The 27,956-nt window shown below is 41.8% G+C and overlaps 1 protein-coding gene across 1 annotated transcript in view; it reads left to right on the top strand.

Annotated features, from left to right (window-relative positions):
- Window positions 1-27,956, top strand: part of LOC124720422 — a 117,572-nt gene that overhangs the window by 28,004 nt on the left and 61,612 nt on the right. Inside the window, exon 4 of the mRNA XM_047245773.1 lies at window positions 709-789. Within this exon, the coding sequence (XP_047101729.1) occupies window positions 709-789 (81 nt within the window). The remainder of the gene's footprint in view (window positions 1-708; window positions 790-27,956) is intronic.

Below are 27,956 nucleotides of genomic sequence, written 5' to 3'. Positions count from 1 at the left end.
TCTTGGAAGTAATTGTTAATCTTGTTACACCTCTGTGTCACAATGCTGTAACATACGTGGAACTATGACGTGATGGGTGTATATTCTAGAGTTCCCAGTCACTATTCACTGTAGTATTTACATCATTACTGAAATCCTGCTGTGGAATTCCTTATGATTTTCCTCCAGTACACATGACATAAATTTGCATTGTTCCCTAAAGAGCAGGCACTGAAAATACATCATGATATGGCAAGAAGCTGTGTAAATAACATTAAATTTGGGTAATTTTGATGATGATGTGTGGAATGCCACATTCATTTACTTAATGACCAAAAATTCCTCATGTTTATGGGTTTACTGTTGGAAGATTATTTGCATCTTTATATTATCTGAGTTTAATTTTGAAATGTTGCCACACACGTATATCAAATTTGTATATGGGAGTACAACCATCCAATAGAGTAGGCCATAGTGCCTCTGAAATCAGAGTGGATTATGTGACAGGAATAGAAAGTGAAAGTATGCCAAATAAGTACTGCGCAATGGCTGATAGCAAAATCAGGGGCAATAGAACTGATTTGAATGCATTCTGACACACTCTCTTCCCAATTGATAAGAATCTCTTCAAAGTGGGATGATACTAATGAGAAAAGAATATTGAGAGCTGTCATATACACACAGAAGAAAGCAAGCTGTTATAATTCACAGATTGTGTTCTTGTTTCAGTCTGTTGAAGATCCATTGGGAATATCTTTGTCCACTGATTTTATCAAGGAGGATCCTGAATTAAATATAACTGAGAATACTGTAAGTATTTACATCTCTGATATATTGCATGTATTCAAGTCTTTTGTTAAGTGTGTAGAGTAAAAGATGCATTGCAGTGGAATTGTCACAGATTGTCAGTTCTCTGGAATTTGTTGCTGTTCGTAATTGTAGAGTATTCTTGTACTCCTGCACTAGACTTTCATATCACCTCTTACATTCTGTCTGTTTTCAATAGAAATTGAAGGGGACTAGTGGCTGGTATAATCCTGTTCTCAGTAGCCCTTGTTGTTATCAACTTCATTGTATAATGGTTGTCTGTGATGGTCGCGAAATTCACATTTAGATGAAGTGTAAGTTCTAATAGTGTAGATAATTTGAGAAATATTCCTACTTTCAACAACTTCTGATAAATAGAATTCAAAAGAACACTGGCTGTTCTTATCTTTTGTGTGAATCATAGTTATTCTTGAATTTGCCCTAAAATTTTTTTGGGATTTGAAAAACAGAGATGAAATTTGGGGGTTCTAGATCAGCCCCAATATGTTGGCCACAACCTGTACATATTGTGGCAGCTTCTGTGGTACCTGTTGTATTACTTATAAAATTTTCAAAAAACAAAGATGATGTGACTTACGGACGAAACCGCTGGCAGGTTGATAGACACACAAACAAACACAAACATACACACAAAATTCAACCTTTCGCAACTAACTGTTGCCTCATCAGGAAAGAGGGAAGGGGAGGGAAAGACGAAAGGATGTGGGTTTTAAGGGGGAGGGTATGGAGTCATTCCAATCCCGGGAGCAGAAAGACTTAACTTTGGGGAAAGAAAGACGGATATACACTCTCTCTCTCGCCCACACACACACACACACACACACAGATATATTTAAAGATGCATGGTCTTTAAAATCAAGACCCTGGTCCTCCAGGTTGGGGGTTGTGCCTAGGGCCAGCGACCCTATCACAGGATCCTGTAGGAGAAAATGGATTGCTACGAATCAGAATGACAAGAATGCTGGGCCACCAAACTTGATGACGAACTTGCAAAATTTAAAGGTTATGAATATGGGAACATGGAATGTATTAAGTCTCTATAGATCAGGATCACTGATAAATGTCATACAGGAACTTGAAAGGTATAAAATGGATTTAGTTGCAGTACAAGAAACCAGATGGACGGGTAATGGAAGTATAAACAAAAATAAGTATACAATAATGTATGGGGGAAATGATACACAAATACATGCACTAGGGACAGGATTTATAATAAACAACAAATTGTTACCTTTTATTAGGAAATTTGAGGCAGTGAATGAAAGGATATCTCACATTACGATTCAATGCAAATATAAGACTTTAAATGTTATAAATTGCCATGCTCCAACAGAGGATAAAGAGGACAATATTAAAGAAGAATTTTACAACAAATTGGAACAGGTATATGATACATTCTCGAAAAATTCAATTAAAATAATTCTAGGAGATTTCAATGCCAAGTTAGGACATGAAAATCATTATAAACCTACAATTGGACCTCATAGTCTACATCAGCAGAGTAATGAAAACGGAACAAAACTTATTAGCTTTGCCACTTCCAAAAACATGTTGATCAAAAGTACATATTTTGCACATAAAGATATACATAAACAAACATGGGCTTCAAGAGATGGCATCACAAAAAATCAAATTGATCATGTATTAATCGAAAAACAACATCATAAATGCATACATGATATCAGAAGTCAAAGGGGAGCAGACTGTGATTCGGATCACTTTCTTGTAAAAGCCAAGTTCAAGATCTCACTCTCAAGACATAAATGGTCTAAATTAAATGGTGTTCCTAGGTTTAATACAATGAAACTGAAAAACCCAAACATTCTCAACCAGTACATTAGAGAATTAGAAACACACAAACCTGAAGTGGAAAGTAAAATTAACAATGATGATACTAATCAAGCCTGGAACGCTCTGAAAGAAAATATCACACGAGCAACTACCTCAGTTCTGGGACATTTTACTACAACTAAGAACCCCTGGTTTGATGCTGAGTGCTCGAACGCTATCGAAGATAGAAAATTAGCAAGGGAAAAATTCCTACAAAAACCAATAACACAAAACAAACTTATTTTTGAAGAGAAACAGAAACTTGCCAGGAAACTCATTAGGAAAAAGAAAAGGGATTTTATGAATTACAAATTAAAAAGAGCTGAGAATGACCGTACCACAGACTCCAGAGGATTTTTCAAGAGCATAAATATGTTTAAAAGTGGGAATATAAAAAATTATGGACAGTTCATAACAGACCCAGATGGCTCCTTGCTAACAGAAAGAAGTGACATTGCTAACAGATGGAAGGAATATTTTAATGAGTTACTAAATGCTCCAACTATAAGCGTCTCTCAGGAAGATGACAATGAATATCTTACTGCTGACCCATCGGACGAAGAGCCCAGCTTAGCAGAAATTAAAGAAAGCATCAAGAAGCTGAAGAGACATAAAGCTCCTGGAAGTGATGGTATAGACACAGATATATGGAAGCTCAGTAAATTTCCTTTTGTAAACTGCTTACACAAAATCATCACCAACATCTGGAAGCAGGAACAGGTCCCACATGATTGGAAAGAAGTAGTTGTGTGCCCTATATACAAGAAGGGGGACCCAACAAATTGTTCAAACTACAGAGGAATTGCGTTACTAAACACAACATATAAAATTCTGACAAATATACTGTTAGCAAGGATAAGCCCTTACGTTGAAGACTCCCTAGATGATGCCCAATGTGGATTTAGACCTAACAGATCGACTATTGACAATATATATGTCCTAAGGATGTTGGGTGAAAAGAAATATGAATTCAATCAAAATGTACATATGCTTTTCATTGATTTTAAAAAAGCTTTTGACAGTATCAACAGGGAATATTTATGGAAGTGCATGAGGCAGATTGGCATCCCTAACAAATTGATAAATTTAATAAAATCTTGCACTTTAAACTCAAAATACAAAATAAAAGTAGCTAGCAAACTTTCTGAAGACTTTGAGGTTAAAACTGGAGTCAAACAAGGGGATTCACTCTCACCAGTTCTTTTTAACATAGTAATCAATAGAATAATCCAAAAAGTAAAGCTACTACAAATTGGAGCACAACTGGAAAGCAAAATTAACATTGTAGCATACGCTGATGACATTGCATTATTATCTGACAGTGAGAATGATTTGAAGCTTCTTACAGCACAATTAATTAAAGCCACAAATGGCACAGGCCTCCAGCTGAATACAGACAAAACAATGTACTTTATCTTATCCCGCTATCCATCAAATAATAATGTACTGCAAATTAATAACACAGCTTTCACAAAGACAAATGAATTTAATTACCTTGGTACAATAGTAACCTCTGACAACTCCATAAAAATTGAAATAGAATCACGAATTCAGAAGGCTAACAAATGCTACTATAGTCTCTTGACAGTTTTCAAAAGCAAGTTAATTTCTAGGAACACCAAACTACAAGTATACAAATCATTGATTATACCAGTACTCACCTATGGATCTGAAACCTGGACTCTCACAAAAAAAGAGGAAAACAGATTAAGAGTATTTGAACGAAAAATTTTGAGAAAAATATTTGGACCCATAAGAGATAGGATCAGTGATGAATGGAGATTGCTAAATAACAATGAAATTTACAAATTATATAAAGACTCCGATATAGTGGCCAAAATTAAAGCCAAAAGACTGAAATGGATAGGGCATGTCATCAGAGCACCACCAAACAGGACCATCAAGAAAGTGACTGAAGAGATTCCCACCGGAAGACGACCTCTTGGACGCCCACGCATGAGATACTTGGACAATATTCAAGACGATCTCAGAAAACTAGGACATGACAGACAGTGGCAAATTACTTGTAAAGACAGAGCAAAGTGGTTCAACATTGTCCATTCTGCAGCAAAAAGCCTTCATGGATTGTAATGCTTAATAATAATAATAATAATGGTCTTTAAATATGTTTGCGTGTGTCTGTATATGTGTGGATGGAAATGTGTGTGTGTGCGAGTGTATACCCGTCCTTTTTTCCCCCAAGGTAATTTTTTCCGCTCCCGGGATTGGAATGACTCCTTACCCTCCCCCTTAAAACCCACATCCTTTCGTCTTTCCCTCTCCTTCCCTCTTTTCTGATGAGGCAACAGTTTGTTACGAAAGCTTGAATTTTTTGTGTATGTTTGTGTTTGTTTGTGTGTCTATCGACCTGCCAGCGCTTTTGTTCGATAAGTCACATCATCTTTGTTTGTAGATATATTTTTCCCACGTGGAATGTTTCCCTCTATTATATATATATCCGAAAACAAAGATGATGTGACCCACTGACGAAAGCGCTGGCAGGTCGATAGACACACACACACAAACACACGCACACACATACACACACACACACACAAAAAAAACTCAAGCCCTCGCAACAAACCGCCACCCCACCAGGAAAGAGGGAAGGAGAGGGGAAGACGAAAGGATGTGGGTTTTAAGAGAGAGGGTAAGGAGCCATTCCAATCCCGGGAGCGGAAAGACTTACTTTGGGGGAAAAAAGGACGGGTATACACTCGCACACACACGCATATCCATCCACACATATACAGACACAAGCAGACATATTTAAAGACAAAGAGTTTGGGTGGAGATGTCAGTCGAGGCGGAAGTGCAGAGGCAAAGATGATGTTGAATGACAGGTGATGTATGAGTAGTGGCAACTTGAAATTAGCGGAGATTGTGGCCTGGTGGGTAATGGGAAGAGAGGATATATTGAAGAGCAAGTTCCCATCTCCGGAGTTCGGATAGGTTGGTGTTGGTGGGAAGTATCCAGATAACCCGGACGGTGTAACACTGTGCCAAGATGTGCTGGCCGTGCACCAAGGCATGTTTAGCCACAGGGTGATCCCCATTACCAACAAACACTGTCTGCCTGTGTCCATTCATGCGAATGGACAGTTTGTTGCTGGTCATTCCCACATAGAATGCATCACAGTGTAGGCAGGTCAGTTGGTAAAACACGTGGGTGCTTTCACACGTGGCTCTGCCTTTGGTCGTGTACACCTTTCGGGTTACAGGACTGGAGTAGGTGGTGGTGGGAGGGTGCATGGGACAGGTGTTACACCGGGGGCAGTTACAAGGATAGGAGCCAGAGGGTAGGGAAGGTGGTTTGGGGATTTCATAGGGATGAACTAACAGGTTATGAAGGTTAGGTGGACGGTGGAAAGACACTCTTGGTGGAGTGGGGAGGATATCATGAAGGATGGATCTCATTTCAGGGCAGGATTTGAGGAAGTCGTATCCCTGCTGGAGAGCCACATTCAGAGTCTGGTCCAGTCCTGGAAAGTATCCTGTCACAAGTGGGGCACTTTTGGGGTATCTGGATACTTCCCACCAACACCAACCTATCCGAACTCTGGAGATGGGAACTTGCTCTTCAATATATCCTCTCTTCCCATTACCCACCAGGCCTCAATCTCCGCTAATTTCAAGTTGCCGCCACTCATACCTCACCTGTCATTCAACATCATCTTTGCCTCTGCTCTTCCGCCTCAACTGACATCTCTGCCCAAACTCTTTGTTCTTAAATATGTCTGCTTGTGTCTGTATATGTGTGGATGGATATGCGTGTGTTGTGACTTGCCGAACGGGGGCGCTGGCGGGTCGATGGACGCGTGGGCGGGCACAGGCATGCACATCATCTTTGTTTTTAGTTATATTTTTCCCACGTGGAATGTTTCCCTCTATTATATTCATATCATTAATTATAAGATTTTCATTAATAGAAAAACTCTTATAGCTTTTAGTGAATGATTGTACATAGCTGAAGCCATGTATGGCCTCACCATGCGAGTCCTGGCAGATCTGAAGAAGAAAGATAATTTTTTTAAATATGCTTTATGATCTTGCTAAGGGACGGAGAAGCTCACATTGATAAACATGTCACAAGAATGAAATTAGACAAATATTGGGGAACATTCAACACACATTTGCGAAGGTTAGGTACTGGCTCACCCTTGGTTTGATTGTTCATAAACAAACTTTCTGAAGGTTTAAAGGATTTTTCAGGCACTGAAATGTTAGCTTCTTCCGACACTGGAATGTGTGGTGATTATACAAGCATACAGGTCTAGGATCCAAACTGTCATGCTAAGGACAGCTCAGAGAGTATATAAAGGAGTGTAGCTGATTCACAGCTAACAGGCCAAGACTTAAATGTCACAGGGACTCATGTTATGCCATTTTAAACAAATGAAAGGGATGCATTGGCATCACAAGTAGACAGGACAGTAAGTGAAACAGTAGTAGTGTTGTTCCACAAGAAGGGTTTTGCAGAAATGAGAATGCTGCACATAGTAGTCAGGGATGTGCATATGAGGAGTTTGGTTAAAACAGTGATCTGTAGGGTGTCCTAGGGCATAGCTGTAGTTGTCAAAGTGGCTGGATTGTAGTTGGTGACCACTTACCATGAAAATACAAAAGGCCATACTGGCCTTCATATGCAGCCCAAGAGATCACAGGTCAAACAAGATGTCTCCATGGCACCAGGGCCAGAGGTTCAGGGATAGTGTCCACTGCATGGAGTGCTGCTCCCACAGCAAGTGTGAAGAACAGTGTGTTGCTGATTGTGTGGTCTGGAATACCATGTCATGTGGTTGGCACTGTAATCACTGATGTTGTACCCCACTTGTTACTTTGAAAATTCCCCCTGCGGGTTCGGGGGTTAGAATAGGCCTGCGGTATTCCTGCCTGTCGTAACAGGCGACTAAAAGGAGTCTCATCTGTTTCGGCCTTTAATATGATGGTCCCCTAAGGGATTTGACCACTTCCTTTCCAAATTTTCCGTTAATGCGTACCATTTGGGGAAGGACGCCTTATGTGGTGCATCTTCAATCCATCTTGCCCTAAGATCTGGCACACGAGATACTGTGATGGAGTTGGATTTCAATTGAGCTTCCGGCCACATCCGCTGGAGTGTGTTCCGGATAGCATACATTCCCTCCATTGTGCACTTCCATCTTTGCCCTCGTGATGTACATGAATATTTCGACACCCGACATCCAGCACGGTAGCCAGTCCGTTGTGGTGGGGTCGTTATGTACCCTCTTGGTGGTAGCCCCCTGACTACACAGGGATCGCACTGCTGATGCCTGAGCTGCTACCTCCCCACGTATGCCGAGGAGTAGATGCATATCCCTCTGGGGCATCGGGACTCCCGGCAAAGACCATCCTGCCAAGTGGTCTTTGCTGTGGCTGGGTGGCGCCCGTGTGGAGAGCCCATGGTTGGAGTGGGTGGCATCAGGGCGGATGACCCGCAATGAAGCGTGGTACATCATCTCTCGCTGGTGGGCCTCCACCAGCAGTCTCTAAGTGATCGAGGTCTAACCTCAACGGCAAGGAATACGAACCAAGATCATTTCCTTCCCTGGCCACTCCATGGGAGAAACGTATGGCTAAAGAAGGCAGTGGAGAATATTCAGCCCGGTACCTCGTGTGTACGCGAGTTGATGGGGAATTGTTTATGTCAACCAAGCCCCAGTTTTTTGTGGAGCATTTAGAGGACAAGTTCAGGGAGGTGGAGGGCTTGTCCAAAATGCGCTCTGGTTCAGTACTTATCAAAACAGCATCCTCTGCCCAGTCACGGAGGTTGCTCAATTGTGACAAGTTGGGGGATGTTTCCGTTAGCATCACGCCGCATAAGAGTCTCAACATGGTCAGGGTATTATATTCCACAGGGATCTTCTTCTGCAGTCCGCCGATGAACTACGTGCCAACCTAGAACGACGAGGTGTTCACTTCACCCGGCGCGTCCATCGGGGTCCGAGGGATAATCAGGTAGCCACCGGTGCCTTCATCTTGGCCTTCGAAGGTGATGTTTTACCCGAAAAGGTCAAGGTGATGGTTTACCGTTGTGATGTGTTAGCCATATATCCTTCCTCCGATGCGGTGTTTTAAATGCTGGAAGTTCGGGCACATGTCATCTCGCTGTACTTCCGGCATCACATGTCAAGATTGTGGACTTCCTTCGCATCCCAATACTCCATGTGCTCTGCCTCCCATCTGTGTTAACTGCGGAGAATACCATTCCCCCTGCTCACCGGACTGTAGGATCTTCCAGAAGGAAAGGAAGATAATGGAATATAAGACCCTGGACCGCCTGACCTACACCGAGGCAAGGCGGAAATATGAGCGGCTACATCCTGTGCCCATGACATCCACCTATGCCACTGCTGCAACACCAGTTCGAACCTCTACCGTGTCGTCACCTACAGTTCGACCTCAGCTTTGGCAGAATTCACCGGCCCCCTTGGTTGTGGGGGGCACTTCACTCCCTGTTGCTCCTGCTCCATCTACTTCAGGAGCAACACCACCCCAACCATCGGGGACATCTGTTTCCCCTTCCCAGCTGGAGAAGCGTGAGCTTTCTTCGGCTCCTCTCGCCCGGAAGGGGTCCCTTGGGGCCCTCCCATCCCAGGCTTTGCCCAGTGCCAAAGCAGACACCAGCAAGTATCTCAAAGAACCAACGGTCGCTGGTCGTAGGGCGTCACGGTCGTCTTCAGTCCCTGAGACTGACCCAGTGAGGCCCTCCCAGCCAGAACCACCGAAGGCACAGTGCGCAAAGCAGTCCAAGAAAAAGGCTCCCAAGCATCCTGACATTGCGGTGGCACCTGTCCCACCGCCACCTTCCAACTCTGCGTCCAAAGATGAGGTGGAGATTCTGGCGTCCGCTGAGGACCTGGATCTCGCCAGTCACTCGGACGCAATGGACGGCTGTTGTACAGGTGGTGACTCAGTAGGAGCAGGGGCCCAGGAGGCGTAATCTGCCTCCCCAGTCCCTTCACGCCTTTCCCATCTATGGACAATATCATTCTCCAGTGGAACTGCAGCGGTTTCTTCCACCATCTAGCTGAGCTCAGACAACTTATCAGCCGTCACCCTTTCTTTTGCATTGCTATTCAGGAAACTTGGTTTCCAGCAGTGCGAACCCCCACCCTCCGTGGCTATTGGGGTTATTATAAGAACCGGGCAGCTTATGAAAGGATGTCTGGTGGCGTCTGCATATATGTCCTTAACTGTCTTCACAGCGAGTTTGTACCTATACAAACAGCTTTAGAGGCTGTCGCTGTTCGGGTGTGGACGCCACAGGCTGTTACCGTCTGCAGTTTTTACCTTCCACTGGATGGTGCTGTCACGCAGCATGTCCTGGCTGCCCTGATAGCCCAATTGCCGCCACCTTTCTTATTACTGGGCGACTTCAACGCCCATAACCCTCTGTGGGGTGGGTCAGTGGCGACAGGTCGAGGCGCCACCATTGAGCATTTATTAGCACAGCTCGATCTTTCGCTTTTAAATGATGGTTCCTCCACACACTTTAGCATGGCGAATGGCACGTACTCCGCCATCGACCTTTCGATCTGCAGCCCTAGCCTCTTACCGTCTGTCCAATGGAGAGTGCATGACGACCTGTGTGGTAGTGACCACTTTCCGATCTTTCTGTCACTGCCACAGCGTCAGTCTTCTCTGCGCCCTTGCAGGTGGGCTATGAATAAGGCTGACTGGGACTTGTTCTCCTCCACTGCCGCTATTGAGCCTCTCTCTAGTGACGACATTGATGCAGTGGTTCACTCAGTCACCAACAGCATTGCTACTGCCGCCGAATCAGCCATTCCCAGTTCTTCTGGGACCTCTCGGCGGCAGACTGTGCCTTGGTGGTCGCCTGAGATCGCTGAGGCGATTAAAGATCGCCGGCGGGCGCTACAGCATCACAAGCGACATCCCTACATTTCTGCATTGAACAACTCATCACCTTCAAACGGCTGCGTGCGTGGGCCCGCCGCCTTATCCGCCAAAGCAAGCAGGAGTGCTGGGAGCGGTATGTGTCCACCATTGGCCTTCCATGTCTCTCCATCGCAGGTCTGGGCCAAGATCTGCCGCCTCTACGGCTATCGGACCCCTGTCAGCATCCCTGCGCTCTCACTGAATGGAGCAGTTTGTACAGACTTTGACGAAATTGCCAACAGCTTGGCAGAGCATTTTGCTCTTAGTTTCGCTTCTTCCAATTACCCACTGGCCTTCCGCTCCATTAAAGAGCGGATGGAATGTCGGAGCCTTTCTTTTCATGTCCACCATTCTGAATCCTACAATGCTCCATTCAGTGAGTGGGAATTTCACAGTGCCCTTGCCGCTTGCCCTGATACCGCTCCTGGGACAGATCGCATCCACTGTCAGATGCTGAAACACCTTTCAGTGGACTGCACGCGACGCCTCCTCGACCTTTACAACCACATTTGGGTCGAGGGCGAGTTTCCGTCGCAATGGCAGGAAAGTATTGTTATCCCCATTCTGAAACCCGTGAAGAACCCTTTGGAGGTGGACAGCTACCATCCCATTAGCCTCACCAACATTCGTTGCAAGTTGCTTGAACGGATGGTGAGCCGGCGGTTGAACTGGGTACTGGAGTCACGGGGCCTTCTGGCTCCATCTCAGGATGGGTTCCGTAAAGGCCGCTCCGCCGCTGACAATCTGGTGAGCCTGGAGTCGGCCATCCGTACTGCCTTTGCTCGTCGTCAGCACCTGGTCGCTGTCTTTTTCGACATGCGGAAGGCGTACGATACGACATGGCGCCATCACATCCCATCTACGCTTCATGGATGGGGTCTTCGGGGCCCTCTGCCGATCTTTATCCGCAATTTTCTGTCGTATCGTACCTTCCGCGTGCAAGTCGTGGCCTCTCGTAGTTCCTCCCGAGTCCAGGAGAACGGGGGACCACAGGGATCTGTCCTCAGTGTCTGCCTGTTTTTAATCGCAATAAACGGGTTTGCTGCAGCGGTGGGAAATTCTGTCTCCGCTTCCCTCTATGCTGACGACTTCTGCCTTTACTACAGCTCTACTGGCATTGCAGCTGTTGAACGTCAGCTACAGGGCGCTATCCGCAAGGCGCAGTCTTGGGCTGTAGCGCATGGCTTTCAGTTTTCGGCTGCCAAGACCCGTGTTATGCATTTCTGCCGGCGCCGAACAGTCCATCCTGAGCCGTGGCTTTATCTTGCCGACGAACTCTTTGCTGTGGTGGAGACCCACAGGTTTTTGGGGGTAGTTTTTGATGCTCGGTTTACTTGGCTGTCTCATATTGGGCAGCTTAAACAGGCGTGTTGGAGGCATCTAAATGCTCTGAGATGCTTGAGCCACACCAGCTTGGGCGCCGACTGATCTACCCTGTTACGGCTCTACCAGGCGTTAATCCAGTCTCATCTGGATTATGCGAGCCTGGCTTATGGCTCAGCATCCCCATCTGTGCTGGGGGTGCTGGACCCAATACTACACAGTGTGATACGCCTTGCCACTGGTGCCTTCCGTACCAGCCCTGTTGACAGCATACTAGTGGAGGCAGGTGTCCCTCCACTGCGGTTTCGGCGCCAATGTTTGCTGGCCACTTATGCTGCCCGTGTTCTTAGCACGCCCGGGCATCCGCACTACCGTCTCCTGTTCCCGCAATCGGTCGTCCATCTGCCAGAACGTCGGCCCCGGTCAGGTTGTATGATCGCGGTCCGCGTCAAAGAGCTTGTCTCCAGGCTTAGGGTTTTCACTGTTCCACCTCCTTTTCGGACCACTTTGCGTACACCCCCATGGTGTGTTCCTCGCCCTTGCCTTCGGCTCGACTTGGCCCAGGGCCCGAAGGACTCAGTCCCTCCGGAGGCCTTCCACTGCTGCTTTCTTTCCCTCCTTGCAATGTATCAGGGCGCTGGCATTGCGTACACTGACGGCTCGATGGTTGCTGGTCGTGTCGGTTATGCGCTTACTCTAGGGGACCATTCCGAACAATGTTCATTGACGGCCGGCTGCAGCGTTTACACTGCTGAGCTGGTCGCCATCTTTCGTTCCCTAGAGTATATCCGCTCCTGCTCAGGTGAGTCCTTCGTGATCTGTAGCGATTCCCTGAGCGGTTTACGAGCTCTCGACCAGTGTTATCCTCGTTCTCGTCTGGTGATGGCTATCCAGGAGTCCCTGCATACTCTTGCGCAATGCGGCAGCTCTGTGGTCCGTGTTTGGACCCCGGGCCATGTTGGGATACCCGGAAATGAAAATGTTGACCGCCTGGCGAAAGAGGCCACGAGTACACCATCTCTGGACATTAGCCTCCCGGAGACAGATTTGCGAGCGTTCCTACGCAGCAAAATTCTGGCCCTTTTGGACACTGAATGGCGCGCCCTGCCTTCACAAAAGAAACTTCGGGCCATCAAGGAGGCTACCGGTGTGTGGAGCTCCTCCTTGTGGGTCTCTCACAAGGAGTCTGTTGTCCTCTGCCGGCTGCGCATTGGGCACACATGGATGACGCACAGCCACTTATTGCGACATGAGGACCCACCTTCATGTCGCTGCGGCTCTGTTTTGACAGTGGTCCACATTTTATTGGACTGTCCACTTTTAGCTGTGCTCAGGCTGTCGTTCGCACTGCCTGACACGCTCCCTGCCCTTTTAACAGATGACTCTGCTATGGCTGGCTTAGTTTTACGTTTTATTCGGGCAGGGGGTTTTTATCATTTAATCTGAGTGTTTCTGTTTTATTTTATTGTTTTGTGTTGATTCTGGCCTTTGGCCTATGATTTTAAACTGATTTCTTAATGTGTTTCTAAGTGGTTGGCCTTTCCTTTTTTATTTCTATGGTCGGCCAACCACCGTCACACTCTGTGTGATTTTAGTCCTTTTTGTCTGGTCTTTGTCTAAGTTTCTCTTGTTCTGTGTCGTCTGTGATCTATTCTGTTAATCGTTTTTATTCTCTGTGGGTTTTTAGTATTTGGAAAAAGGGACCGATGACCATAGCAGTCTGGTCCCTTTAATCCCATAAACCAACCAACCGACTTTGAAAATACGTAACTTAGATTAAACAGTGGTAGACACCTGAGAAATCTATGAATAAGATGTGTGACCATAACAGTGATGCTGAGTAGTACGTGCAGTTGTGCAGTAAATATCTTAGCTCTGTCAGCTAGAGCCTACATGCAACCTTTGTGGTCTCGGGAGCATAAAATGCAAGAGCTTAATAATGATGCAGAAAAATAGGGCTGACCATTTTGATACTGGCACATGGCCAGCAAGATTCTGTAGTAATTGTGGAATTGGGAATTTTATTAGGTAATTGCATGAGAAGCTAGAGCAAGCTAGCAAGATAACAAATTAATACTTTGTTGGAGAAGCAGTTCAGTGCCAGGCTGCTACATCTGTTACTGGTAGATTCAAACAACACACGAGTGTAACAGAGATCCTTCAGGAACTCAAATGAGAATTCCCAGAGGGAAGGTGATGTTCTTTCTAGAAACACTATTGAGAAAATTTAGAGAACTGCCATTTGAAGCTGACTGGTGAACGATTTTGTTGTTTCCAACATACACAGCACATAAGGACTATGAAGGTGAAATTTGAGAAGTCAGGGCTGATTGAGAGGCACATATATAGTCTTTTTCACTCATATTTGTGAGTGGAATGGGAACGGAAATCACCAGCAGGGTTATGGGGTACCCTTTACGATGTGCCATTAAGTGGATAGCGGAGTATAGATGTATGTGGAAATTCTAGGTAAAATAAGTAGCTGACCAATGTAGTAGGAGCAACAATGATATTTTTCATAGTAGTAAGTGTACATATACATACATACAAAATAACCTATTACTAGTTCCCTTAATTAGCCGTGCGAGTAGATTAGCACTAGTCACAAACAGCTGGTTGTCACTACACTTCACAGAGATAAATCCCTGTGGGAGCTTCTGCCTTAAGATTTGCAGTGTGGCTCGTCCCACATCCATCCACGTCTTCATTTATGGAATGCAATGTGTAAATTAAAGATTGAATAAATGAATAACATTCACACCATATCTCTAGCCAGGGCAGAGATTACAGTGTTGAAAGCAAATTTAATTTTCTGAAAAACATTGTGAAACATTAATAATAGGTGCAACCCATCAAGACAAATTAAGATCATCATATTTCACTGAAATAAGTTATACCTGTATAAGCAATTCCTCAAGGATGTTTAAAATCATCAGATTTCACAAGACTATAACTTTATTTATTACAAAGGTACAGAATTGGGGTCAAATTTTTATTTTTATACATGCCTGCAAAGCCTTTCTTTCCAAAGGAATCATATGATTTTAATGTTGCTCACATTTTGTGTGTGTGTGTGTGTGTGTGTGTGCACATAAAACATTAAGGTACTTTTCACAGCTATGCTTAGGACCAGATTCGTCATTTACTGATCACAAATATCAAAATCCTTTTCTACACATTTAAGCATCCAGACAATAGACTTGATCCATGCATTTGCAAGCATGTCAGTTTAGGAAACTCAATGCTGTTCCCATGTAGCATCACAGTTCATCCAGTGTTATTGGTACACATAGGTGGAGCCTGCCACAAACACCCACCAATAAAAAAGATACCATACTGTGAGATGAAGCAAATTTCATGGTCAGGTCTGCAGAACCTTGAGCTCATCAATGCTGGTTCCAATGCAGTGGTATACCATTCGTATGAAAAATTATATTTCTGATAATTTCCCATCTGTTCGGTTTTTTGACCATCTATGTGTTTTCTAACATTGTCAACTTTCTTCAATTTGTTACAGAATTTGCTCCTCTTCAGATTCAGTTCAGTGATATTCTCATCAAACTGTTCATCACATTACTTATGTGTAGTAATAACTCCCGATCACTACCAACAAACTTCCTGCCCATATTGCACAGCACTTTACCCTTATTAATGTTGCAGCTACCAGTTCAAGTCATCCCTTGAAGACTCATTTTATAAGAAGGAAAAGCAATCAGAAATGGCCTACTACTAGAAGAAGTAGACACTACTGGTCACACACTAAATGAAACATACTGCATCCAATTCCTTGGTGTCTGCTTGGGTTTCAATTGAAATGGGGTCCACAAATTGGTAAAATTGTCAAGTTGATTCCCTCAGCATTACTCACCTACAGGCAATTTCAATGGCATCTTTTGGAGTTTTCACTTGTTTTTGGAATTATCTTCTGGGAAAGCCAAATAGAAATAAATAAAATATTAATGTTATTTAATGTGAAAGGCAATAGGGAGTTCCATAGTGACATGTAGATGCAAAGTGTTCACATCACATTCCTACTACAAGCTTGTATAGGATAAATACTAATTTGTTCATTGCTGCCATGTCCTATAAGATTATCCTATAGGCTAGGACTGAGAGAAAGCGTGCTGGGAAGCATTTCTGCATGTAGACACTCTGGAGGAACATTCATTAATTGTAGGGCAGAGAGAGATGAGCTTTTTGGTTATCTCATTCTCATGCTGGTGCCTCCTTAATTTATTATCGATCTGAATGCCTAAGAACTTAACTCTTGGAACCTCATCCAGTGTCTGTCATTGATATCTCCTCGTATCTGTAAGTCATTTGAATTTGGAATTGCATGATGTATGTTTTTGTAAGTATAAAGGTTGAATTTTTGTGCTGTTGCCTGTAAACCAGTGGCAAGCATGTTCCATTATTCTCCTGGCTGTTTCTAGTATGAATGTGTTTGGCCATTATCAGTGTACTAATTATCGGCAAGCATTGCAGATTTTGAAGGCATCTCCAGTTGCTTTAGCACAACATTTATGTAGGTCAGCCCTGTGGGACATCATATGTATTGTTTCCCGATTCTGTATTCAGTTTTCCTCCCAAGGTATCATTTATCACTATGACCCAGTTTATTGTTGCTAAGCTAAGATTCAGTTCTTGTAAGTGTAATTCATTTAACATGACAACACTTGTAGTTTCCCTGAGTAAAGGAAGATTAAGGCTTTATTGTGATGCCAATAAGTGTTCTCCACTTCTATGTGCCTTGTACAGTTACAGAATGAAAAAGTCATCCCAGCATTGGGGGACTGCTGTAAATAGTGAAGGAGAACATTTTGTTGATTATTTAAATCTCTTGTGTCTGTTATATATTACAATTAGGTAAATATGCCATGAACCATATACCAACCAAATAATTGCTGGAAATGGGTACATATGCCTTACCTTTTTTCATTTTATTGGTAAACTGTGTTTCCTTTCATCACTGTCTAACCAGTATGTATAATGTTCAAAACAAAACGTGGTCTGTTAAGCCCAGTGTCTGAATACAGATGTTGCAAACACGGATTGGTATTGTACATATCTTTTGCAACACAGTTAACTCAATGGATTTGTGCTAAGTCTTCAATGATGAATCATATTGTCTTTAGTTGTCAAGTTTATAAAGAATTTAATATTTTCTCAAAACGATTCTGATCTACAAGTAGGGTTATGGCTGAGTAAATGGCAGAACATTCTTAATTTCTTGTCGTAAAATGATGTGGCTCTGTTGAGAGGTTAATGTAATCTGTCCACTATTGATTCTCATAATATTTGAGGAGTAGTGTTTGGGTCAGCTGTGTTGTGACAGTTAACCAACATAAAAGCTAATTACTCTTGTTGTGAAGTATCGGTTAAAATAATTGTAATGAACAACCCTTAGGGTGCATTGAAATATTTTGTAGGTTATCAACTAAATGTGTTTACTTCATTGTAGAAATAACTGAACTACTAAATATCCACCAATTGATGTTGGAAATAATTTGATTTTGTTGTATGATCAGTGGGCGTGGTAGTTGCAGTGGATAGAGATGCAATTATTTCTTAATGGAATACAACAGTATAGTTACTCATTAAATGGTAGTTGAATCGAAAGTACAATTCAGCTGAGGAAAGAGCGATTCCAAGTTCTCTCTTGGGCAATCACATGTTTAAAAAGTGAGTTTCATTCATTGTTGTAGTAACAGTTCCTTTTCTAAATGATTGATAATGGGTTCACACAATTGGCCGTGAGGAATTAAAGATAGCTTCTGAAAGAATTTCTTAAAATTATGTTTAAATCAGAAATTATTTGAATTGCACCCTTCCTTTAAAATCCAAATACATAAGGAATATGTTAAATTAGGCATGCAATAATTGAATCTAAAACTTGAAATCTTGAAGATAAAAGTAAAAAACTAATTGCATTTGGGACACCATAGATTCTATACATAGCTCACACAAATAGCATTAGTCATAATGCAATTTTTGATACTCAAAAAAACTAAAACTATACATAAATCATACGATTTAAATACATGAGTCTTTCAGTTTTTCATTATATTACATTTTCTTCTTAGAAAAAAAAAGATAAAAAAAATTCATCTTGCAACACAGTCATAGGCCCCAATTATAAAGACATAAGTAATATCTGATGCTTTTTAAATGATCATTGGTTAATTTATTAATGTTCAAATTTGTTCAGTTCTAAAAAAAGTGCTGTCACTTTTGTATTTTGTGAAAAAATTGTAGCCTTTGGAATGGGTTTCAAAAACAATACCATAGGTTCTGCATTTTCAGAGATGCCATAGAAATTGTTTTATACCTCTCTCATTTAAAATTTCTACAATGACAAACAGTCCAGGATTTATCAGATCAATATGCACATTCTTGACAGCATCTGTTGCTATAGTGTCTTCGTCTGCAGCATTTGATCCCCGCAAGAATCATTTTCCACCTCTGAATACCAAGCACATCTTTGATGGGTTGCATCATTAGTTACGAGAAGATGTTTGGTTTTTTCAAGCTTCATGGTTGTTGTGACAACAATATTATGATAGCTTAAGGTAAAAAATAATAATAGTTTTGAATATGAGCAAAAACGTTTTGAATATGAGCAAAAACGTTTGACCTTAATGCGAGTTACACTCACTCAGTTGTCCAGAAACCATCTTCCAGTACCATAAAATATGGTTTTTACTTGAATCTGAGTTTGTGCCATTTATAAAAATCTGTAGCTCAGCCAGCATACCATTTTCTGTGTTTCATCTGGTTCCACACTACTCTCCTCATTGTACCACAAATAGCATACATGACGACTTTACCATGTCACGCAGCAAAGAATAACAGTCCATTTCCAGTTTAAATACTTTTGAACACAAACTGGATAATGTGTACTTTTTTTTTTCAAATATAGAAGAAGTACAGCCATCTCAACGAATTGTCAAATTTTGTTACATGTGAAATCTTCTTATTTACATCAGGTATTATTTATATGAGAACACAGCAACAGAAACTGTTTCATGTGTTAGATCTCATTAGTGATGATGGCATGATAAAATGTTCCTGCAGCATCCAGGCACAACCTGCAAAGCCTGTACTAATTCATGTTATGAATGAGCATTTTGACTTTGGTCTTCGTTAATCATAGACACACTATCTACAAAGTCAGTCTGTAGATTTCCAGATTTGAGAAATCCATTTTGCACATATCCCCAATTCAGCAGATTGTGAGTTTTCTATGAAGCAGTGAAATATTAAATATAAAATTTCCTTATAAATTTCTGACACTACGTCAGTGATGCTACCATTAACTTCTGCATATTTTTGTTGCCTGTCAACATCAATCCATTTTTTTCCATTTTGCTTGTTTGTCAGTCAGCTTCATTCTTTAATGTGGAGTGACGTTTAGGAGCTACAGTTTTTACACTTTATACATGAGTTCGTAGTACAAATGAATTATCGATAGACTACATGTTCCAGTAACTCCTCACCTCATAAAAAAAATGCTCTTTTCAGTGCATTCACCAGATAATAAGAGTTGGCATGATACCTTCATACATACATTGAGGTGTATTCAAAACGAACAAAATGTGTAATAAATGAAAGTATTTTTTATTTGTCCTATTTCTGTATCTGTCTAAAATTGCTTATAAGCTCCCTGAGCTGAAAATACCATGTAGTACTTTTTGCAAAACTCTGTGCATCTTTCTCTTCTGATCTTTAAATAATCTGTCAGGTGCTTGACAGATTGTCATCCCTGTTGTAAAAAAAATCAACTGTTTGCTTCTTTTTTTTCTGAAACCTTGTTATCCAGTTTGTGTTGTTAATGTGTGCTTAAACATAATGGAAGTTGTTCCACTGGAACAATTAATTTGTTTGTTACTGCATATTTCCATGTTGGGCTCTCTGGATGTAGTTATTTCAATCTTTTCACTGCTTTTCCTAAAGTTTATGGGGATTAGTATGAACGTAAATAGGGTTCTGATGATTACACTCCAGTGACATGAGTGATTGTGCATTTACATTGCTTGTACATACTCTTCACAACTCTTTTTCCTCTTTACCTTTATTTTAAATCTAGACATTTGCGAAGTTGTTCTCTTCCCTTTCTTCTGAAGTCTTGTGATATTTGCTTGTCTTTTTCTCTACACTCAACCAATTGTAATTGATTTGCTTACAGTTTTGCAAAATTTCTCTCTCTCTCTCAAATTTACTATCCATTATCTTTAACAGAAAGCTAGTAATAATAATGTGTAACAATGCACCAGCCTTCATATACAGATGTATTACTATGTAAATTATTCAGTAAATGAAACTTTTATTGTTTCATCCACAAAATAATTCCGCCATAAATTCTTTGCTTTACAGCACATCTTTTTTAAATTGTTTAGGTTACAGTTACCTAACAAAAAATTTAAACATTCTTCCTGACTGACCTTCTGTGTAGTAAGAATCCTTGATGTTAAATTCTTCTTTGGATATCACAACTTAATCAGTATTTTTAGTTCCATATCTGGCATCAAACATGATGAATTTAAACTTAAAATGCCTCTAACACTGTAGCCAAACAAAATGTATTTTGTAACATGGTCTACGCAGTTCAAATCAGCACACAGGAATTGTCATACTGATCAGTACATCAGGTATGTAATGTGAAGATTCTTCATGTCATTGTAACCTCTACTTGTAACTTTCAAAAAAAAGATGTGGGAAATTTTTTACATTTTTGCTCTTCAGACAGTAAAATAGATACTACAGATAAACCTTGATGCAAAAACACAGATAAGGTTCAGAAAATTATATTTTACTCTCGTGTTCACATTTTGGATTGGCTCAAAACTACAAATTTGTCAGACAAAATGGCTGGTCTTCACTTAACTTCAGGAGTTGAAATAGCTAGTACTGACAATACATGCACACAAAGGTACAAGTAACTTCCCTAGCTTTTGGAATTATTATTTCCTTCATCTGGAAAGAGTTAGTAACAGATACAGGAAGGTTAGGAAAGAAGGGCAGGTCACTGAGACCTAAAGTGTGTTACTCACAAGGAAACATCACCAATTTGACTTTATATTTTATACAGAACAAAAGCATACAATGTTTTATGGACTACGACACACTTTTTTCTTAAAAAAAATTTTTACATCATTCGGGTGTGTCTTATACTCAAAATTAATTTTAAAATGTCCTGTGTTTGTTTTAAAATTCCTGCAAGGCTTAAAGAAGGCCATATATTCAATGCTGTGGGAAACCTATAACTATCTGGCAACACGATTCAACTGGCAGCAGCAGTGCACCGATGCAATGAACGTGAGCTGTAGAGCTTAACAAGCTTGTTAACACTGTCCCCCTCCTGCCCCGCCATCACAAACCTAGAACACTGTCAAGCCTATGATGTATCACAGCAGTCTACAGTGCCAGTGAACTTGAACTGAAAGTGATTTGTATTATTGATAACAGAAGAGTATTTTCTTTAGTAGTTTATTAATGAAAAAAATAGGGGTTTCATATGATGTGGGCTATAAATTGAACATAATAACATATGCAGACCAATATGGAAACAGAGCAGCTGAGTGGCATTTTGGTCCTCCTCCAACAGAAAGAGCCATTCATGATTGGCTTGCCAGTAAGGAAGAACTGAAAAAATGAGTAAGACTACATGTGCCAATTTAGGACTGAATGCAAAATGGCCTAAACTAATCTTATATCCAGAATTAAAGCAACAAACTACTACTTCCCCATCCTGTGTTTCATTCACAATACAATCCTACAAACTGTAACCAGATGTCCATATGATCGTGTTCTGCATGGAAGATGGCATTCCGGTCAACTGACAACTTTGCCAATGATGTCAGGGGACGTATGAAATGAGGTAGTGTTTGTTGGGTAACCTCACATTCACAATCACCATGTACACAGCTACAGACAGTGCAGTTTGACACAGAGAAAATGCCTACTAGACTTGGCATTGGAGGGTCATAGAAAGAAAGGAAGCAGGACAGTCAAAAATTGATGTGGCCTGATGGCTTAGTGTGAATTGTGCTGTTGTTTCTTGGATGTAATGACAGTTCATAGAGACTGAAACTGTATCGCAAAGTCCAGGGCACGGTTGACCACATGTGACTTCTGAAGAGAGGACTGTTATTTTGCTGTAAGGTCACAACAGACTGCCTTTGTACTGCACGGTAGCTGGCAAATAAGCCTGCAGCATCCGCTGGATGTGTTGTATCAAGGTAAACTGTGTGCAGATGGCTTTGGCAGAGTGGCCTTTATTGTTGGAGACCTGCTGTATGTCTACCTCTGACACATCTTCATAGAAGGCAATGTCAAGAGTGAGCAGGCAGCTTGCTTGTGACTAAGGGCAGCCTGCCCTGTCTTGTGTTTGAATGGTGGACTCCATGCTGCATTCCAGGATGTCACTGTGGGTGTCACAGGTGTGTGGTGTTGGCTGTGATAGTGGGACAAGTATCATACGAACTGCTTAGTACTTCTACACTTCAGATTGTTTGTTTAGTGTTTAAGGCGTGTATTGTAAATACTAATCTGGTGGCAAGTGATGAAAAACTTCCGTCTTTCCACTAGCATGTTGCAGCATTGGCTGTTGCTATACTGTGCCCAGCTGGCTCTGCTTTGCAAAGCAAGTTGGCCATGTTTTGCTTTTCAATGCATGACACTGTCACCCATGTGCCGCTGGCTGTTCTTCTGCTCTAGCATATTTTTTGACCAATTATGGTCAATACGCTACATTGACATTTTTATCAAGACTCTGTCTCTCGGATTGACCAAACTACACTACCCATTAAAACAGAGTTACTGGCGACAAGTATTTCCGGCCTTATTTCGCCACTTATGTATTGTTCTAACAATTAGTTACCTTAACCCTTTCACTGAATCTCATAAATTTCCATAGGGACCCTTGCCCTGCACCTTGACTCAAACACCATGGTACTAATTTCATTACTGTGCTTCTTGCACAATTTTTTCCAACTCTATACGTCTCACTTAAAAGCGAAAATAAATCGATTATTCTTCATACTTTATCACTGTGCATTCTGCTGCTTTTATGCTTGGGTTATCCAACACAGTGGAACCTGAACTATGGCTGGGTCCGAACTCAGTCGTGTTCTTTGTCTTTTGTGTACCAGAAGTACTCCAGGCTCAGCGGAATAAGTGCCGCTGCAGTGGTTGGTATGACAATGGTGAGTGTTGTCTCATTCTGGTGCTGATTTTCACAATATGAATTTACATGTTGCAATAACGTTTCCAGGGAGATTGTTCCCTCCTGCCAGTTCAGAAGTGTGTTTACAGATTACATTAGTTCTGGCCCTAGAGTTTGATTTAAGCTGGGTGGTTTGCGGCAGGTGGCACTTCCATGGGCTCTTCTGGCCAGTACAAATGTGGCTGGGAAATGCTCAAGTGAGTTATTCCTGCAATCATGATGGACAGGCAGAAAGTTACTTTGGACGCTGTTCCATTTAATAAGAAAGCATTCACCTTTCATTCTACCCTCGTTGCTGATGTACCACTCCACTTCTTGTAACAACTAGCTGCTACTACCATCTTGACAAAGCCCATGTGCCTCGACATGCGAAAGTACAATTCTGGCTGGACCACGTTTTAATTGTATTCTCTTTCCTTCTTTCTCCCATTATCAAGTTCACTGCAGAGGAATCCTGCCCCACTCATATTACCATACGCAGACAGACTATGATTTTCTCTCGGTGGCATTTTTGTAACTTTGCTTCCTCCATTTCTACATATCTTCCTTCATCTTTTGCAGTTAATGACAGTCGCTGAGTTTTTACTCTTACAAATTTCTTCAGTGTTCCCCTTGTGACGAGTTATGCATGAATTATGTAGGACTCATGATGTTCTTGTTTCCCTGCTACTGTTACAGAAATGGAAATAGAAACTTTTCTTCCATCAGTTCTCAATGATGCTGTGGCTACTCCAAATTAAAGGGCAAGCCTTTGTGCTCAGGTTCTGAAACCAACCTCAACTTCGGCGATAGTTCCTTCTGTACTGTCCTTAGACCCTTTAAATACTTCCCTTCTTGCAAGAAATTTACCCCTAGCTGGAACACTATCTTCTACGGACTGCAACCATTTTAATAACTACTTCCCTCTCTAAGACTTCTACTTGGATTTGTAGTTCTTCGATATTCTGAGTAATATGTAATGCTGCTGGTTTTCTACTTCAGCTATCTGCATTCCCATGCTTCTTCTCAGTTTTATGAATAAGTTCAAAATCAAATTCGCTTAGCATTGCTGCCCATCATGTCAACCTATTTGGAAGGATTCTTTAACCCCAACAACTATTTTAATACCATATGATCTGTTATTACTCTGAATGTTTTACTGTACAAATAAAATTTGAAGTATGAAAGTCCATAAATAAGGTTAACTTCTCATTCTCCATTGTGGAATAATTTCATTCTTCAGAATTCAGTTACCTTGAGCGTAAGCTACTGGATGTTCTACACATTCTACCTCTTCTGACAAGAGACAGGCTGGTGCATGGGTTTATGCATCACATAATAAAACAAATTCTGTATTAAAATCTGGAAATGCTACAATTGGACTCAATGTTTAAGCATCTTTTAGCTCCTCAAAAGCATGCTAGCACTGTTCTGACCAAACAAATTTAGTACCCTTCTTCTAACAATTGTCAACCTTTTGGCAGTATCCACACACCCTTTTACGAACTGATGGTAATAGTTCACAAGTCCAGAGTGACTGCAACTCTTTTACAGATTGTGGTATGGGAAATTCCCATACAGCTCTAATTTTGGTCTGTGTTACATCCATCTTTTGATATGTCCTAGGTATGCTATCTATTCCATCAAAAAGTCACACTTTTTTGTACTCACTGTTAACTGCACTGCTTTTAACCTTAGGAATACTTCCCTTAAGCACTGCATATACTGTCTGCTGTCACTTCCATAGACGATTATTCCATCAAAATATACAGCATTTCCATGGTTTCAAACTTCTGAGAATTGTGTCCAACAATCTCTGAAATGTTATACAGGTGCATTTTTTAATGAGGATGGCATCCTTCTGATTTGGTAGTGTCCCCATGGTTCCAGAAATGCTGTTTTGTGTCTAGTAGACAAATTGATCTCCTCACACACTGTAGTTACCGCACTGCTGTGCGCAAATCTGTCAGACACCCTGTCCACACACATTCTGACATTTCTGCATGCAGCCCTCTTAAAAAAGCTTTGAAGACCCTCTGCTATGCTTCTTGCAAAATAATGTCATTAACTTCAGCATCCTGCCCCAATGCACAAGTATGTCCATTGATTTTCCTTATCCTATCTGCAAATTCTTCCACAGTTTCTTTATTTCTCTTAGTTATTGCTGTGAATTGTTCCCTATAGTGTCTGGCACTATTTTGATCCATATATCTTAGAATTAACCCTTCTTTAAATTCTACGAATATTGTGGCTCCCTTCACAGCCCCTGTATACCCTAAATATGTTTTTACTTCCTTTGTTAGTATCAGTTTTGTAACAGTCAATAATACTTCATTAGACCAACCGCGCATCTTAGCCAGATATTGAAGGTGAAGACATGCTCATTTCGGTTGTTTTACCAGGACAAGGACCAATTAAACTTTTGTCTGACAAATTTACACTGTGTTGAATGATTGTGATCCTGTCAACCCACAAAGTTCCTTATTTTCTGCTGGTAATTCTGTTACCTTCTCGAACAATATGCATACTACTTCTGATTGTGGTACATATTGTGTCTCTGGTTCTATTGAAGCTTTGTCCTTGACAACACTCACTTCGAGAACTAACATTCACAATACAAGAAGACAAAATACATTAACTTAATTCTTACATGTAATTATGAGCCATATTGTCTCCCAGCACTGCCTAGCCGTATGGCCCAAATGATTACATGTGTAACATTTTCCTAGAAGTGATTTCATACATTGCACTTATGACCCTTGAGGTTACACTGTGCACATCTAACAGTCACTAACTAGTCATACCTTCCATTACCTCTAAGAGTAGAAAAATCCACTGGTTCTCTATTCGCAATAAAATCTATGTTATAAAATTCATGACTGTCAGATGGCTTTTCTATGACCAAAATATAAGGATTTTCTTTTTCTTTACTTCACTGTAACAAAGGGTGTAAGTTCAAACATTGCTAAAAGAAGTGATGGCAAAGTTCTGACATCAATGTTGCATGATCCTTGGATTGTCACATGTGGAGGGTGAAATGAGGTGTCAGGGCGACTGTAGATATGTTTAATTACTTTCTTTTTTCCAGCCCTCAGCTGTAGTAAATCAGGAACAGCTAGGTAGAGGCTCCCAGTTGCCTCTTAAGTGAAATAGTAGACATCTGTCATTGCTGACAGGTCAAGGAGCAAGGCTGAATATGGGGTCACTCAGTGTTGCTATCAGCAGTCACTCTGGCTGTGACAGCGATGCAGCTGATGATGGCCGTAAACTTCCTCCAGTGAGCAGCCAGCTCCCTTGTGCCTCACAGCAGGCTTCCCTGTGTAGTGGTCAAACGGCAGACCCCATAGTGCATTCTAGGATGTCACTCTGGGTGTCACAGGCTTGTGGGTGTTGTTCGCTCTGATATTGAGACAAGAATCATTTAGTACACAAATAGCTGAATGTTTATTCGTTCCAGACTATGTTCATTTAGGGCTTCAGGCAAATATTTTAAACACAACTGGTGGCAGGTGAGGAAAGGCTCCTGACCTTCTGCTAATGCACTCCAGCGTTGGCTGTTGCTGTATCACGCCCAACTGACTCAGCTTCGCAACACCAGTTGGTTGAGTATTGCTTTGCAGCATGTAATACTCCCACCCACCTGCAGCTGGCACAGTTGCAGCTCACTTCTGCTCTGGCGTATTTTCTGACCAAATTCAGTTGACATGCTACAGACGAAACCCAACAAGGACTTACACCAGAGAGAGCATTGAAAGGACCTACAATCACACCTGTGTGTCACTGGAAAAAAGTTGTTGTCTACTGTAAGAGAAGACATTTTGGTCAAATCTTTCAAGAAGTACTGCATAGGTAATGCTCTGGTGGGCAGTGAAGACCATCTCTTATATGAAGAAGACAGTCGTTATGAAGGAGAAGTTCAATTTTGATATTCAGGGGTCTTTAGGTCAGTGCAGTTCTATACACAGAATTGTTGTTAGCCTGGCTTTGCAATCTAATATTACAAATTGAAAAAATGTTACTTTTTAAAAAGTGCTTAAGTATGAATGTGTACCCTATAGCCTGCAGCATCTTATACTCTGTAAAATATACTGAGGACCCTCACTGATCACTCCAAAAGGAGTGGAAAATCATGAAGTACAAGACCCTGGACAAATTGACTTACCAAGAAGCTGAATGTAAATTTGAACGATTATAACCCATATGGTTGACGTCGACATATGCTGCAGCTACATTACCATCGCCATCACAAGTACCTAGTTTAGGAGCAAGCCCCCCCTCCTCCCCAAATGCAGGGGACATCAGTCCCCACCCACCAGCCAGAGAAGCAACAGCCTCCTCTGGCTCATCTCGTGTGGAAGCGGTCGCTTGGGACTCTCTCTCCCAAGGTCTCCACTAATGCTACAGCGGACACTCGCCAGTGGCTAAAGGAGCCAAAAGCTGCTGGTCAAAGAGCTGCACGATCTTCCTCCATGCCTGAAGCTACTTCAGAGAAGTCCTCTCAGCAAGGCCCTAAAGAGAAGTGAGAGGGCAAACAAAAAAAAAAAAAAGTCTGCTAAGAGAAAGAACCCTCAGGTGGCCTCAACACCACTACTAGCTACCAGTCGCCGTCGAGCTTTGCAACACTTTAAGAGGCACCCATCTGTAGCCAGCCTTTCTACCTTTAAGCGCCTTCGCGCTAAAGCCCGTTATTTAATCAAACAGAGCAAGCGGATATGTTGGGAACGATTCGTTTCTTCCCTTGGTTCCACTGTCCCTCTGTCACGGGTATGGGCTACACTTCGCTCTCTCCAAGGTTGCCATCGGCAGTCCACCCTCCCAGGCCTTCACCTCCCAGATGGCATTTGTACGGACCCATTAGTTCTCGCAGAAC

The sequence above is a fragment of the Schistocerca piceifrons genome, chromosome 11 (genome assembly GCF_021461385.2).
Source record: "Schistocerca piceifrons isolate TAMUIC-IGC-003096 chromosome 11, iqSchPice1.1, whole genome shotgun sequence".
Taxonomy (NCBI): Eukaryota; Metazoa; Arthropoda; class Insecta; order Orthoptera; family Acrididae; genus Schistocerca; species Schistocerca piceifrons.
Note: the sequence above shows the minus strand (reverse complement) of the source record. Positions and strands in the feature narration are given on the sequence as shown.